Source organism: Hippocampus bargibanti, linkage group LG11 (assembly GCF_051943395.1).
Source record: "Hippocampus bargibanti isolate YZ-2025 linkage group LG11, ASM5194339v1, whole genome shotgun sequence".
NCBI classification, from domain to species: Eukaryota; Metazoa; Chordata; class Actinopteri; order Syngnathiformes; family Syngnathidae; genus Hippocampus; species Hippocampus bargibanti.
In genome coordinates, this window is record NC_142744.1 from 18525001 (window position 1) to 18542262 (window position 17262).

At 43.2% G+C, this 17262-nt stretch overlaps 1 protein-coding gene across 3 annotated transcripts; it reads left to right on the forward strand.

Moving 5' to 3' along the window:
- The first annotated feature begins 546 nt into the window (after window positions 1–546).
- wnt3a (wingless-type MMTV integration site family, member 3A) lies at window positions 547–16843 on the forward strand. 3 transcript variants are annotated; one of them, XM_089008368.1, is made up of 4 exons: window positions 547–1122; window positions 9223–9464; window positions 14859–15124; window positions 15329–16843. In XM_089008368.1, the coding sequence occupies exons 1-4, from the start codon at window positions 1049–1051 to the stop codon at window positions 15806–15808; spliced, it is 1062 nt and encodes a 353-aa protein (XP_088864494.1). In that variant the 5' UTR covers window positions 547–1048; the 3' UTR covers window positions 15809–16843. The 3 variants fall into 3 exon arrangements, with proteins under 3 accessions (XP_088864494.1, XP_088864495.1, XP_088864496.1); XM_089008369.1 differs by having other exon boundaries at window positions 15356–16843; XM_089008370.1 differs by lacking the exon at window positions 547–1122 and adding an exon at window positions 3427–3563.
- The last annotated feature ends 419 nt before the right edge of the window (window positions 16844–17262 follow it).

Below are 17262 nucleotides of genomic sequence, written 5' to 3' on the forward strand. Positions count from 1 at the left end.
TGGTACATTTTTCTGTTACATTTTCCCGTTACATTTAAGTCGTGTGACATTTCCAAAGAATTAGCATGTTGTGTTCTTTCCGTTTTGTCATGCATGACATTTTACGATGGATTTTAAAATAAAGTTTTTTTCCCAAAGCGATAGACCCTTTGCTCATTATATTTCAATTTTTTTTTTACACATCGTCTTTAATGGAGAGCAGTTCAACCGAGTGCAGTTGAAAAGTTTCGGAAACAAATCACATTTATGACCTAAAACTCGGTGTAAAAATCACCGTTGATCTACAGTTCATTACACTGGAGTAACAATAAGACTTCCGTGTTATTTTTTTTTTCATTCACTAATGTAAAAAAGACACGCACACAATCTAATCCATTCTGTTAAAAATCCTTTATACCTGAATGGGGGTGGAATGAGGGAGTCTTCGTGCACCCTTGCCTCCCGCCCCCGCCTTAAAGAAAAGCCCTTGGAGAAGTCAGTAATGGTCCCGAGCAATTCACACATATTTATTTCTGCATTTTAGAAGCTTCAAGCCGAGGAGTGAAATCCGGACAGGTTGTTATAGCTACGCAATCCGCGGGGGTTCCGATTCTATTTAAAAGCCCCCTCGAATCCTCCCCTCTCCCCCCCTTGAAACTACATTATATATCACACGCACTGCAATTCTCAATGAGCTCAAAAAAAGACATCTTCAAATTGCCTCCTTGAACGAGGTGGGGAACGTATCATCACAGATCACCCTTTGGCAATTCCTCATGACTGGGTCCTAAAAAAAGAGGCAGCAAGCTTTTTAACATTTTTTTAGATGACTGTCAGCCTCTGCCACAGCGTGATCGCCACGCGCAAGTTGATTGGCACAAAACGATAAAGATCACATCAGCGCCACTGTTTGATTGTTGTTGTTCATTTTTATTTATTTATTTATTTTTTTTTGGGGGGGGGGGGTTTTGAGGGGAGCCACTTTTTGTTTTAATCTGGGAGCAGGTCTATCGGGCGCGCAGCATCAGGCATCAAGTTGGAAAGGTTCGGACGAACTTTTTTTTGGAGGATGATATTCGTTGGATTTTTCCTCTTGTTTCTCTGCGGGCTCACGCGTGTCATGGCAAGTTATCCCATCTGGTGGTAAGTCATTTTGGATGCAAAAGTCACTGGAAAGGAGTGTGTGTGTGTGAGTGTGTGTGTGAGTGTGTGTGTGTGTGTGTGTGTGTGTGTGTGTGTGTGTGTGTGTGTGTGTGTGAAGTGTTTGCAATTGCGTATTTTTGACCACGTGTAATACGTATATATATATATATATATATATATATATATATATATATATATATATATATATATATATATATATATATATATATATATATATATATTACATTTTAAGCGCCTTTCAAAGCTCTCAAGGACACTTTACAGTCACAGACAAGCATAGGTACTATAATAAATAAAATACAATCACAAATGAAATGAAATAAATGAAATACAGTATACAAACAATATGTATACTTAGGAACATGGGATATTGTATTTTATTTATGTTATGATAGTTTTTATGGGTCTAATTTTCATGCTCTCGTTGTTCAATTCAACTTGTTTGATTTGACATCATGGCATCACTCGATGCTTCGTGACTACGGCAAATGACATTCATTTACAAGACATGAAAGGCAGGTTTTTGTTGTCTTTTTTTCTGAGGGGGTTGTGGGGCGGGGACGGTAGGGGTCTCAAAAAAAGTTCTCTTCGCTGATCGAGAGTGCAGCAGGTGCAATTGGTTTGCCGTGCGTGTGCGCGTGAGGATGGTCATTCAACATTTGAGATGCTTGGTTATGTGGATGCCATTTTTACCTTAAATGTCTTAATGATCACATTCCGTCTATTGCCTGCCCACACACATGCTGAGGATGTACTAGTGAAAGAGCCATCACAAATTATATCATAATGATTTGAATCATATTTTAGTTTGTTGTGGTGTCAACTGCATTGCATCATACACAGAAGTGTGCCCAATATTTTGTCCTTTACCACAAATAGGGAAGCTATGGTTTACCCAAACAGTTTGTTCATAAACATGCAATAATTTTAACAATCTTTAACAATAGAGAAGAAAAAAGCTGATAAAATGGTGGATCCTTGATTTATATCACTCTTTATCCTGAATCATTTGTTCATGTGTGTATATGAAACTGCATTTACATTTTGAACAATAACCTAATGCAAGCCATTTATGTGTTCATCCTCAATATGTTTTGGTCAAGCCCCGGCGGAGCCATCCCTGCTCAGTCAACAATCTTAAGCGAGTACAGTATGTCATTGGGAAATATCACATTATATGACAAGCTTTTTGAAATTCCAAATTCAAATTTTTAACATAATATAATATTATTGTATATATATACAGTAAAGTCTCGTTATATCGATATTCAAGGGAGTCCGAAAAAATATCGATATAACCGGGACTATCGATATATCCGATATCGATATAACGAGACTTTACTATATATATATATATAGTATATATATATATATATATATATATATATATATATATATATATATATATATATATATATATATATATATATATATATATATATATATATATATATATACGTCCGTCTGTTGCCCACCTCCTCCAGAGAGTCCAGCGAGCAGCCCACGACAGAACTGGCCCGCTTGACAAGGTGATCCAGTCTTTTTCTGTCCCGGGTGGTGATGCTGCCTGACCAGCAGACAATGCCATAGTGGATGGCTGATGCCACCACAGAGTCATAGAAGGTCTTTAGGAGTGACCCCTGAACTCCAAAAGACCTCAGTTTCCTGAGTAGGAAGAGGCCACTCTGTCCCTTTTTGATTAGGGCATCCATGTTTGTTGACCAGTCCAGTTCATTGTTGAGAGTAACACCCAGGTACTTGGAGGAGGTCACCCTCTCAATGTCCGAACCCTGGATGTTCAATGGTGCAGGTGAGGATTGTTTCCTGCAGAAGTCCACCACCAGCTCCTTGGTTTTCCCCGTGTTGATCTGGAGGTGATTCTGCTGGCACCAGTCCACAAAGTCCTTATTCAGTCCCCTGTACTCCCTATCGTCTCCCTCTGTAATGAGGCCGACAATAGCTGAGTCGTCAGAGAACTTCTGAAGGTGGCAGGTTGGGGTGTTGTAGTTGAAGTCCGAGCTGTAGAGGGTGAAGAGGAATGGAGCCAGGACTGTTCCCTGCGGCGCTCCGGTGCTGCAGAGAAGCCTGCCCGACTCACAGTTGTTTACCCTCACGTACTGTGGCCTGTTTGTGAGGTAATCTGTAATCCAGGATGTGAGGTGATGGTCGACTCCGGCATGCCGCAGCTTGTCCCCCAGTAGACTTGGCTGGATGGTGTTGAAGGCACTGGAGAAATCGAAGAACGTGATCCTCACCGTGGTCCCAGCATTCTCAAGGTGCAGCAACGCCGTATGGAGGAGGTAGATGATGGCATCCTCCACACCGATGCTGGGCTGGTAGGCAAACTGTAGCGGGTCCAGCGATGAGCTTGCCAGCGGTCGCAGGTGGGCGAGGACGAGTCTCTCCAGCGTCTTCATCAGGTGAGACGTCAGCGCCACCGGTCTGTAGCTGTTGAGCTCTTTTGGGTTGGCAATCTTGGGCACTGGGACCAGGCAAGACGTTTTCCACAGCTGTGGAATTCTGCCCAGCTTCAGGCTCAGGTTGAATAGGTGATGGACAATGACACACAGCTGGTCGGAGCAGGTCTTGAGGAGTCGGGAACTGATATCGACCTGCTGCCTTCCTCACCTGCATCCTCCTCAGTTGGTTCCTCACCTGCGCAGTTGTGACAGACAGGCAGGAACCAGGAGGCAGAGTTGCGGCTGAGGGTGTGGCAACGGTTGGGAGGGCAGATGTTGGTTGTGGAAAGCTGGTCGTGAGAGGGGGCAGGGAGGGCAAGGCCACAGTGAGAGTTGGTGCAGGTGCAGCTACAGGTGTAGTTGACAGCGGGCCGGGGGCGGCTGGCGTCTTGTCAAACCGATTGAAAAAGCGGTTGAGTTCATCTGCCCAGTCCTTGTCTTTTTCGTTCAATGTCACTGGGCTTTTGTGGCCTGAGATGTTTTTCAGGCCCTTCCAGACACCAGCGACATTGATGGCTTGCAGCTGCTCCTCCATTTTCATCCTGTAGGCCTTCTTCCCCTCTCTGATCTTCCTTCTCAGTTGGATCTGCACGGCCTTCAGTTCCTCTCTGTTGCCCGACACAAAAGCCCTTTTCTTCTCCTTCAGGAGGACTTTTATGTCGGGATTAATCCATGGTTTGTTGTTGGCAAAACACCGCACAGTCCTGGTGGGTACGTTGTTCACAAAAGTTAATGTAGTCTGTGATGGTGTTGGTGAGTGAGTCAATGTCCTCCCCATGAATCTCAGTAAAGAGCTCCCACCTGGTTGAGTCAAAACAGTCCCGCAGAGCTTCTTCAGCTTCTGTGGACCATCTTCTGATCGTGCGAATATATATATATATATATATATATATATATATATATATATATATATACAGTGACTGTCTTCATCTCCACGATGCTGCCGTCTTAATGAGACCAGATGTGTGGATGTGTCTTTTTATTTCTTTTATTTCTGCAACACAGAAGGGATGGGTGAAGTCGCATGTGTTTCGTCTTGTGATTAACATTAATCTCCTCCAGATTGTTCTGGAAACTATGGGCGGGACATGGTGCCACACTGTGCGCCGTTGCGTCACTTCCTTCATAATTTAATAATCTAAATGCACAACTCCGTTACATATATATATATATATATATATATATATATATATATATATATATATATATATATATATATATATATATATATATATATATATATATATATATATATATATATATATATATATATATATATCTACTGAATACTTATTAAAGCCCTACATTATTTTTTATAACGTGCTGTATAACTTCCACTTGAGATCCTTTCATGCAGTTCTGTGCCACCGTTGTATTGTGCTTCATCACTTTATGGAACATCACAAACAAAGCGCAATGTATTTATTCTACTATTCTAGCTATTCTATATTTGCACATGGTTGGATATTGGGTGTATCTTCCTGTAACAGGTCCCCTGCTGCTTAGAGTGATGAGAAACGCATGATTGTGCTTGGCTGGTAGGAAATTCTGATATAACACTTCGGCCTTGAAAAAGAATGCTGACCCACATTAGGACATTAGGTGCGATGATTCCGAAAATATATAATAATACTAATAATAATAATAATAATAATAATAATAATAATAATGTGCTGCCAACTGATATAGACAATGTTTTTAAGGATCTCAGTATGTGAAACAGTTTGTGTCAAACTATGGAAGGTTGTTTTCCATTTTGTCATCATTGCAGAGTGATCCAGAATCCCTCTTTATAACCGATGTTTGGAAAATTGGAGGGCAGATCAAGTTGTAAAGAAATGATATCAAGCAAACGGAAATTTGCTACAATACTGCTAGCAAACAATCACTCATTGACGTAATGGTTTTTCGTTTTGTCAAAGGACCTTTTTATTTGTTTCGTAGTATGTGATCCTAAGACAAAGAAAGTATTTGTCAAGCGCTCGGTTGGCGTTTCATTGAGCAAACTCGCTGTGTGACTCTCAGCGCCCCAAAGACCCGCCGTGTCCTCTCAACCTGCCATCGCCCGGTTGCACCCTCCGACAGAGAAAAAATCAGCTGCCAACCCCTTCCCCTTTGAGTCCACCCCACCTTCAGAAGATAAATACCTGGAGGTGAAAGCTTGCCGCACATTCCTTTTCCCAAACATATTCTCTTGATGTCAAAGTCGACTCCAAGGCCCGGGGGCCCACGAGTAGAGTAGTAATTCTGAAGCGCCTTGCTTGGGCTTGCTGAAATATGCATTAAACTTGCACTGGATACGCTTATGTGAGAGGTGTGTGTGTGTGTGGGAGGGGGGGGGGTCAGGTGCGTACCCAGATCCCCCCAAAAAGTTATCTGTACACTGTATACACGTTTTGCTAAGTGTTTATTTGTAACCACTCTTTACCTAGTGTGCCCGCTGATTTCCTTATAGTTTGTGAACACAATCACGCCCGAAAAGTGAGGGTACATCATATCAACATGTAGGCTGCTACCAGATTCGAGCATAGCAAAAGTGAATGATGATTTTTGTCATGGACTGACCACATTTCAATGAAATATGAATATGAAAATATTATTTTATGACTTTTGTTCTGTGAGCTCTGCTGAATGGGTGCTTGATATTTATTAAGACAAGCGTCACAGAAACATCAGAGACACCACCATTTTTTTCCACGCCCTCTATGAGGCAACAGAGGTGGAGGAGGTTCAGGATGTGACTGACAAGGAGCTCTTTAAAAATGCGAGCCTGCGGCACTTGTTTTCACCTCCCCTGCAGTATCACTGTGATGAGCCTGTGATGAATTGCTCAACACGGGCTTCCTTTGCATTTGCACTCTTTTGTTGTGCGTGAGATGCGGACTCTGGGTTTATGCCGGGAGTGTTTTGCTTTGTAGAGGGGTGGGAGTTTACGTTGTGACAAGGACCAAAAAAAGGTCAATTTGTGATAGCATTGCCCTTATTTAGTGGCCAATGCTGTAGACCAGTGCAACTTCCTCCATCAATTTGGTCAAAAGTTCTGTGATTTACTATAGTGGCGTATTCTGTAGAAATGAGGCGAGAAATTGTGTGACAGAAGCAGTGTGACAAATAGCTCTGCCATCTGCTTGAAGGCATGTAAAAGCATAATTCATTTTTTGACACGCCGTGACGCCCAACAACATTGAAATGTAATCTTGAAATTCCAATTGAAACAAGCAATGTATATGTGATTGTGATGATCTGTAGGAAAAATGGTGCTATTCAAGGTCAGCTTGTTTGGAGGGGATCAAACAGGGGGTCATTTGGCTTTCCACTGGGATTTTTTAATTTTTTGCAGAAAATAGCCTCAAGTCAGTGTCAGGACTTTTGCCAATCTTGTTGTGATTAGTCTGGACAAAATGTCAACAGATAACAAGCGAGCCATGCGGCCAAACACTACACACCTGCCAGATCCAGAATGTCGAGCACTCTGGATATTTATTTTAGTCAATTGAATAATCAGGTCAACAGTTCATGTATTTAAAAATGGAAACAAGATATTCTATTTATTGAAGAACTAAGAACTGAGGTGATACAATGAAGAAAATTACTGTGTGGAAGCCAATAATGCTCGCTAGGGTTTTTGAAAACAAAAACTCTGTCGGAGCCAATAGCGCTAGCTAATCTTTAAATCGCATTGACAATGTAAGATGCAAGAACAGTTCATTTCTTAAAAAGCTGATAAGACATTTCAACTGTCGCTAAAATCCGTATTGTTCCACTAAGGAGTCCAAGTTGGCACCCGAGTAGGCAGCCGTCAAGTGCTCTCATGAGCCTTGCTTTTTTTTTGTTTTTTTGTCTTGTTTTGTGTTTTCTTTTGTCACTTTGTGTTGTTATGAGTCGAGTGGAATGGATACGGATTGTTTTTCAGCATTTTTGACCACGACATTCATCAAGGAGGAGACTGTGCTGAGCGGTTGCGCCTTTTCGGCAGCATCAATATGCCAGCACTGTTTTTGAATGGGAGGAATGTTGGTGCCATTCGACTGTCATCGCTGGACACCAAAGGGGCCATTATGCTTTTTTGCGCCTGTAATGGGCAGCATCTTCACAGCCCCGCTTGGTTCAGCGGAAAGGTCAGTGCTGTTGGACAGTCTGCGGTTGGATGGATGCATGGCTTGAGGTGCGAATAAGCCCGTGATAAGAAGAAAAGGAGCGTCAGCACAGAGCGCCGATGCGTCTGTGGAACTGTTGCGGCTTGGAATTGAAACAGATTTATTTGGGAGAGGAGATGTGAAACAATCTCTTTTCGTCAATTGATGCTACAGCTGCGTGTTTGCTTTCAACATTTAGCTTGTAGTCGACGTGCACATTTCACCATGATGTCCCTGATCCACTGGTGGAAAGACGCTTTGATCGTCTCCTCTTTCATCTAGAACTGCTTCATGTAACAAGAGGGTACCGAAAGTGCTTAAAAATGAATGACCCTGTGTCTTTGTGTTGTCATATTGTCTTTGTGTTGTCATATTATTTATTTAGTTGTTGTTTTTTTGTTCTTTTGACTTCAAGACGGTGCCGCGCGAGTGGCTGCCTTTTCAGCAGTTTATGTATTTTGTTTTTCTACTTTCATTCCTTTCATCACTTTGCTGCTGTGAAATGTAAATTTCTCCACTGCGAGACTAAGAAAGGCAAATCCATAATCCATAATCCATAATCCATGCCCAAGAGGACAGGTTGAGGATAAAAACTTCTTAACGAGCTGCACTCTTTTAAAGCGAAATCATTGATTCAAGGTTATGTGGACAGCAGAACACAGCTGAGCATCTTCATTTCAAAAATCTGGTTGTCACGTCAGCTTTCCTGAAGGTGTTCCACCCAGTGGTAATGCACAGGACAACAGTGGTTTGCAACGACAACCACGGTTTCTTCCGGATGGATTTGCAATCTCAAAAATCTGCACCAAAATGTCAAGTCTTCTTCCTTGACCTATGCTACATTCTTCTACAAAATTTGGTTCGATTGTGTTTCGTAGATTTTCAGTTGTGTTGGTAATAGACAAATACGTCAATTGAAAAAAAATATGAAATCCTACCGGTTGCTCTACATTTGGCAGTGCCCTTGTAAATAACAAGATAGAGATAAAGGTGAATACAAGGATGTCGTGATTGAACCAAGTTTGCACTTGTTTCATCTTCAAAAGAAATCGAGAAAGGCGGAATTTGGGGGAATTGGGTCGTGTGTATGTTAGCCTTGGTACACTCTCTGAAGTTTTGTCATAGGGTTTACACTCTTATTAGCCTCAGATGGGAGTGGGGGGCTGTTAAGTGTGTGGACAGCTAATAACACGTTGTAGCTCTCCCGGTTGTCTGCTTCAGGTCTATGAAGACTTTGAGATGCATCAAGGACTTTCATCATAGGCAGAATGGCTCTGTGGTGTCAGCCCGACAATTTCCATGCTTACAGAGTCCACAGAGTGTATGCTAGGTGGTAGTTGTGGGAGTGTTGTCTATCAGATAGCATCTGATATATTAGTAATCCAGCATCCACAGACATGAACTGATTGCTCTGCTGCATTCATTCTCAATTAAGTTTTTCTAAGTTCTAAAACTCAAACACTGATGACCTTCTGTGTGTTTAGGTCACTAGCGATGGGCCACCAGTACTCGTCGTTGGGCACACAACCCATCCTATGCAGCAGCATTCCAGGCTTGGTGCCCAAGCAGCTGCGGTTCTGCCGCAACTACTTGGAAATCATGCCCAGTGTGGCGGAAGGGGTGAAGATTGGCATCCAGGAGTGCCAACACCAGTTCAGAGGGCGACGCTGGAACTGCACCACCGTAAATGATAACCTGGCCATTTTCGGACCGGTGCTGGATAAGGGTAATGAATTATCTTTTGCGTATTTCATTGAATTTCTTCTGAGCCCAACCTCCTAAATTAAGAGAGGCCGTATAGCAGTTTAACTAATGTACCAAGAATTATTTTCTCCTAACACACCACTTGACAAGTGTTACAGGTGATTTTCTTTGCACATTCCTCAACTACTCCGAGGAGAATGTAAACAGTGAAACTTGCTTTTCTCGCACGCCTCAACCATTTTCAAACAGAACCGAGACAACACTCCAGCTGAACTCATACATCAAAACCCGTTCAGTCCTGTTGGGTGTTTTCTTTCAGAGGGAATCCCCAATGATTGTTCTGCTGTTGATTCTCTGAAGCGCCTTATACAACATGTCAACCTGAATGTTGGCATGTTATCTAATATGTTGACTATGGGTGATGATGAATTGCAGCTTTCAGACAAAATGTCGTCATAAAAAAAAGTGCCAGTCAAGACAAATCCCGGTATTATTATTGTGCCATGAGAGCTTTCTTTATGTAGCTGAATTTGTATATTGTATACTTTGTTTTAGGGCTAAAGCAATGGTGCTTTGTAAACCAATTTAAATAATTATCGAACATCCACATTATTTAGCTGGATCAAACTGATGAAGGCATTGATGTTCCTGACGTTTATCGGAACCTGACAACAAAATTACATGATCACTCAAAAATGTTTTTTTTCTGGAAAGTGGGCTCTCATTTTTCAATAATTGGCTTAAGTGTTCTTGATCCAAGAAGCAGATTTTTTTCCTGGCTCTGCTGCCACCCCCAACACACCCCAAACCTCCGCTCCACAATGAATTCATAGCAAAATATATTAGCCGCCATCTGTAGTTATGAGACTGCCTAGGCGTCACAATCATTGAGAGACACAATGATGATTTTACAATTGCACCAATCATATTTGACTGAGCTTCGAATGAAACATGTTGCCAAAGCTCAAACTAGACACCCAATTAAAAAGCTTTAAGATTAAAACCCACCTACCAGTATTTCTACCGATAGAGGTGAGACAAAGCCACTGCTCTAATCTCTCACCCAGTAACATTTAATGAACTCTCAAACCCGTATTAAGGAGGCTTGAGGATGAGTTGAAGGTGAGAGGGAATCTTCATCCCAGCTCCTTTTGTGGAGTCAAAAAATAACACTGCTAACCCCCTCCCTAGCCCAAATTGCTGGGCTGCTGGTTGTTAAAGGGGAGGCAGTAACTAGGCTTCAGTAGATCATTTTGATTGGATTAAGGTCAGTGAAGCCCTTCATAATGGGAGAGGTCAAAGTGGCGGGATTAAGTGCCTTTGTCAGAGGGCAACCAGAGTGACTCGGTAGCTCTGAGGCCTTTGATAGGGCTTAGTGGAAGAGGGCTTCCATTTCACTGAATTTGATTGATGCTGTTGTTTGTCTGTGCTACGGTCCCATTGTCCTCACTGGTGTCTGTTTGTCTGCAATTCAGACTGTAGTGTGTCCATTTCCTCCTGCCTCTTTTGGGCCAAAGGGGAGTGCGCGTCTTTATAGGTCTCACTTGTAATCCTCACCTTCACGATATGGGAGACAATTGCAGGCTTCTAATTGGGCACAACATTTCAACTCAGCTCGTTTTCGGGGTCCAAAATGATCAGGCGCATGAATGACGTCGTACGTCGTACGGTCAAACAGTTGTAATGTTGTTTTCTGTCTCTCCTCGGTTTTCTCGCTCACTCCACACCCTGACACGCCAGCCCTTCCCGCAGGCCATGTCTGCGTCAGCACTCATTAATTAAGTAAAGTGTCAAAACATGCAGTGGAGGAATCTGGCTGTGATGAAAAGTAACAGATAGATGTGCAGGTGTTCTCAGCACAGCCAGCCAATACCGGAGCTGTTTTCGGCATTCGGTATTCGTATTCACCGAACACATCCCCGCCGTCGGCTTGCACTTTATGAATCGGTTGACAGCATGGCGAGGCAACCAGGGTCGTTCCTCTGCCACGCACCGTCACTCCTACCTCAAACCATTACGAGTTTGAACAGAACTCGATTGGCATCACGTGTACGTGACACGGGTGACAACCTATGTCGGACTGAAATCTCGCTTTGTGTTCTTAACCCAACTTGGATCAGTTGACCGCCTGTGAGCTGAGGATGGGAAACTGTAAGTATGTAGGATGAGCTTCGGGCTCTCTGCTTCTTCCCCCTGAAACCTACGTCTCACCATGCTGGGGGAGGGAAGCCATCACCCCGGTATATCATTAACTCTGTGCAAGAAAGAAAGAAGGGGTGTGGCAAGTGGAGTTGATGGGGGGACCTCAGCCCCTACTCCCTGCTGGGCTCAGCTCAGAGCACAATATCTTTGCAACCATGAGATTAAGCAGGAGAAATAGTGCTTTTCCCCATTCACACGCCCTTTAGATTGTTTTATTAAAGCATTTGAATAGGGATTTCCCCGTCTGCCGACAAGCAGGGTCCGGCCAATGCATAGTTCTCTGTTGCTATGACTTAACTTGGTCCCCACTAATCACTGGCCAGGGCAAATTTCATATAAAATATCTGGAGCCATTGTGGGCCTAACGCAGCGTGACAGTGGAGGCACAATAGGGGATTCAACCCCCCAGCAGGCTGCAGGGACCACTTGGCCTGTCGGCGTTTGGCAAAGTTTGGTGGGGATGCAAAGTGTCATGAAACGCCATCAACTGGTCTTAAAACCAAGCAGTGGAACTAATGCGAGAGCAGGTGAAATAAATGTTATTGTCGGTGTAATTGGCCCCGAAGGTCAACCCCGTGTAGATCGCCCCAATTTCTTCACAAGGATTGAGAAGGCCACCTAGCGAGCGCAAGGTGTTTGCTCATGAACTGAAGTGGACGCTTGACAAAATGTTGGAAGGCCGATGACCTTTATTTTCCCATAACTTGTAAAGTTTTGGAAGAAATCCACAGATCAAGCAGCACTTCCTCCTTTTTCTCAGGTTCCCATCTACATGTTCATATTGAGAGGCCAGGGCCCCTTTAATTGCTTCCCGGCTCTGCTCCTTTGCTCATTTTGTCTCGAGATAATCCTCTTTTCCTCACCCCGCTCATCCTTACACTTGCTTATCCTTTTGCTGCATCACCGCAAAGCTGCCCATGGAGTGCATCAGGGGACCGAGTTAAAGCCACACTTATTATGTGTTATATTAGTATCCCCTTAGTAGCACTTGAGGTTCACGGGTCAAAAGTGAGTTGTGTTTCCATTTTGTGCTTATTTCAATGTAAAATAGCAACACAGTGCTCATAGCAAACCATCATTTTAAAAATCACACGTTTTTCAAACCATTTGAAGACATTTTTAGTCATGTTATCATTCAATTCAATTCATTCAAAACGGCAAACATATACCTACATTATGTCTTTTGGTGTATGTATTGTAATTATATTTTTTTCAACAAAATACAAAAACTGTCATTGAAGAGACAACACTTTGATAAATGTATAACATTTGCCAGTTTTCAGATAACATGCACAGCAGGATTACAGTTCTTTTTTTATTTCAACCAACCTGACAGTTAATTTGAACACCCCTGATGACATCTGCTCTCTTTTAATCATCAGCCTGTACTTTTTGTCGGTTAGGATTCTGGTACATTTATGGCACCTAATTGAGCGAGCTGACATACAGTAGCTGTGCAACGCGACTGGCGCAGGATGACAGTGGGCCTTTTCTCTTGCGTCATTGTTGTCTAATGCCTTTTAGTCCTTAAACTGGTTGGAACCTGCTGTAAGGGAGGCGCTCCCTTCTGCCTTTCGCTTTGTACTCGTCTCTGTCTTTCTTCCACAAAAACACATACACGCACTAACCATGTATTTATTTCTTTATTTGTTTATTTATTTATTTATTTATTTGTTTTTTTTAATATTTATTTTAAGCAGTATTCCAAAATTGTAATTGCACTCGTCCGATGAGCGCGATCACATGTGCTTTGATAAGTGGGCACCCATTGCCGCAATCTGTGAGACCATTTCCTCACCTTTCAAAAGCTTAATTGAGTCCCTTAATGATAGACCTGTCAAGCCAGTGTCTTCCTCTCATGATGCCTGATGAGTCATCAGTTAACTATGTCAGCCCAAAGACAATAGCCCCTCGCTGGCCTTATTCAACAGACATGACGATTGATGTCAAGGATGAATGAAGCCCCACACTGACACCCTTTGTTGATGCTACCTAAACACATGTGGTCGACACGAGTAATGACCTCTGCGACAGAAGTTGACCACCTGAATGCGAGACCAGTGGTCTCGTTCGCGTGGTTTTCAAAGATTTTTGCCTTTGAGGTGACGCAAAACAAGATTAGCAGGTTGTGACCTACTTTCTCCAGCAATCAGATCTTACAGTATTGTGAGATCCCAGAGGAGGTGAAATGACAAGTTAGCATCAGCAAACTATAGTCTGTTAGTTTTGTAGTACAAAATAGTACATACTTGCATTTAATCATTGTGATTTGCTTTCTCATGTTGACTAAATGTTCTCAATAAATCTACACCAACATTTTGTGGAGGTTGGGTTTAGCACAGTGTTGTGGTTGGGTCTCAAGGAGGGTTTGTGTGAGGATTGAAATTATTGGTTGGGTTAGGGTTGGGTTTCACTTTGGGTTCGGACTGTGGTTAGGTAAGTGGTTCTTAACCTGGGTTTGAATGAATCCTTGGGGTTTGGTGAGTCGGTCTTAGGGGTTTGACGGGCCTCCGCCATTGAGGGTATAAGACACACGCGATTCAACATGTTAATTGCTTGTGACACTCATCATCACATGACATTGCTTGTCCAATCAGTGCTGTGGGAAATGTCATCCGCCTAGTAATCAACGTTTGACTCTTGTCAAACAATAAAAAACAGTTTTTTATGTTTTTTAATAAAGGTTTTTTAAATATATATCTTGATTTTGTAAACCAAAATATAGATTTATTTTTCACTCATGAAGGGTTTGGTGAACTTGCATAAGACCTGATTGGGTTTGGCACCTCTAAAAGACGATGAACCACTAGGCTAGGTAGTGGGATGATCAGAGTTCACTTTCTTTGTATCTGTCGGGGCTTCAATTTTGTTCACATTGAACATTTCGATAGATTTGTGACAGCATTCTGTTGGGTTTTGCCCAGATGAGTGATGTGGTTGGAGTAGATGTTCAATGTGTTTGGCTCAGGTTGGATTAGTGGGGAGATTCAGGGCAGTGCTCACCCCTAATTTTCTTCAGAGCAACAAACCTAATCCTATCCCAGATATAATTTGAACTGTAACCCAGGAATAACTCCTTAACTCCGACTCAACCCGAACCCTTGAGGATTGTAAACGTTTTGTTTGACATACGTGGTTTTATTGTCTTCCGTTCACATTTCCTGTTGTCCCAATACTTTTGAGCAAGGGTGCATGCATCTCTCTCTCCTTGCAGCCACTCGAGAGTCAGCATTCGTCCACGCCATCGCCTCAGCCGGAGTGGCCTTTGCAGTAACCCGGGCCTGCGCCGATGGCTCCGCCACCATCTGCGGCTGCGACACGCGTCACAAAGGCCCCCCCGGTGAGGGCTGGAAGTGGGGCGGTTGCAGCGAAGATGTGGACTTTGGCGGCATGGTGTCCCGAGAGTTTGCCGATGCGAGGGAGAACCGTCCCGATGCCCGCTCGGCCATGAATCGCCATAACAACGAGGCTGGCCGGACGGTGAGTCCTGATCGTGCATGTTACACGAGGGAAGTTGTTTTCCTTTTTTAAAGAACAGCTATTCCCAGTCTCTTGTGGTTTCTTTCTATGTTCAAAAATTAGACATTGGAAAACCACCATTCTTAGAATTTAGCGTGTAAATATGCTGCAGTGCTTCCAACAGTGATTGAAAAAGCAGGGAAAAAAATCTTATTTTATCCACAGTCTCTCTATGACAACATTTTCCTGAAGTGCAAGTGCCACGGGCTGTCGGGTAGCTGCGAGGTGAAGACGTGCTGGTGGTCTCAGCCGGACTTCAGGGTCATCGGCGACTACATGAAGGACAAATACGACAGTGCCTCGGAGATGGTGGTGGAGAAGCACAAGGAGTCGCGCGGCTGGGTGGAAACCCTGAGACCCAGGTACAACTACTTCAAGCCCCCCACCGAGCGCGACCTGGTCTACTATGAGGGGTCGCCCAATTTCTGCGACCCCAACATCGAGACGGGCTCGTTCGGCACCCGCAACCGCGTCTGCAATCTGACATCGCACGGCATCGACGGCTGCGATCTGCTGTGCTGTGGCCGCGGCCACAACACCCGGACGGAGAGGCGCAAAGAGAAATGCCACTGCATTTTCCACTGGTGCTGCTACGTCAGCTGCCAGGAGTGCATCAGGGTCTACGATGTGCACACCTGCAAATAGCACCTGCTTTTCCATCTTGAAGCTTCAGATTTTGGACTGAGCTCGTCTGTCTTTGGGGTCCAACGGATGGAAACTTGCATTCTCTTCACAGAGGCTCGAAAGTCGACCTCCATCTTCTGGGAGGCTTCACGCAGAAGACGTTTTCAGGTGTCATGGACAGCTTTCTAATATTGAGTCAGAAAGGCCTGTTTGGTTAAATGTCAAACACCATATTGGTGTTTTTAGTTTTTTTTTGTGTTTCTGTTAAAATGTTGTCTTTGCCTTCCATGTAGGTATAGTTAAGCATAGCATGGCTTGTGGCTGCATGAGAATATAGTGGTTAGGGCCTGGAACGATTAATCGGCCGGCCGATTTAATCGGACGAGAATAGCTCTTTAAATAAATAAGTAAATAAATAAATAAATAAATAAATAAATAAATAAAAGTAATGAAAGAAAACACATTACCTTACAACATAAAACAAAAGATGACATTCAAATATTCACCCTTTTGTCAAAAGTGAACAAAATTTCTTTGCCGATTTTTCGCTGTTATAAAGTTTGCAATGTAATTCATCCTCTCTGTATTATCCTAAGCGTTAAGGGGGCCAAAATTAAATTATTTCAGTAAATATGTGAGTGTCAGGGGTTGTATATCAACTCTATCTTGAACATGGACGATGCAAAACAGGATACATAAATACTGATTTTGAAATTAGCCCAATTTTAATATGGGAGAGCTGCCCCACCGTGATGTGAAAGGTGTGTGTCACATTCCGAACGAGGCAGAGAGCAACTGTCTCGTTGGAAACGAAATGTATCTATGGATCCCCAAAGCAAGCGAAAGGGACAAAGGACCCGTGCAGAAGGCTTAGTGAATGACACAAAGCGTTGGTTCAACAAATGGACCAATGGAAAAATAAAATAGAGAACACCAAAAAAAGTGTGAGTAGGGATGCAAGGAGAAAACTGAACCGCGTACTACGCCAACAGAGGAAAATAGCAAGCACACGGTGGTGAAAAATTCAACAATTCTGACTAAGAAGATAACTATTGGGACGTGTGGGCGGGGCATGGGGGGGGGGGTCGAAAGGGTCTGACCTGGGCACTGGGTGTAGTGTGGTACATCAATACTCCGGCGACTACTACAGAAAGTGTCCCGTATAAATACCCGGTGACATAACGAGGTGATTGGCAGTAGGTGGTACACACACAACCCCAGCACTTGCTGCCAATCCGACTAGTGACAGTGTGTTTGTCCTGCAACGCTTGGTCAACTGTGGTCAATGCATGTCTTCCAGAAATGTCATATATTTTACCATCTAGAGGAAGAGCATTAAAATATGTGTGTAAAGTTTGCATGTTCTCCCTGTGACTGCGTGGGTTTTCTCCAGGCACTCAGTTTTCCTCCATTTTCTAAAAACGGGCATGGCAAGTTGATTCAACACTTGAAATTGTCCTGGGTGTGAGTGTGAG

Coding starts and splice junctions, on each gene's coding strand:
- wnt3a (XM_089008368.1), top strand. CDS start 1,049: ATGATATTCGTTGGATTTTTCCTCTTGTTTCTCTGCGGGCTCACGCGT. Junction 9,465..14,858: donor CGGACCGGTGCTGGATAAGG/GTAATGAATTAT, acceptor CTCTCCTTGCAG/CCACTCGAGAGTCAGCATTC. Junction 15,125..15,328: donor ACAACGAGGCTGGCCGGACG/GTGAGTCCTGAT, acceptor TTTTATCCACAG/TCTCTCTATGACAACATTTT.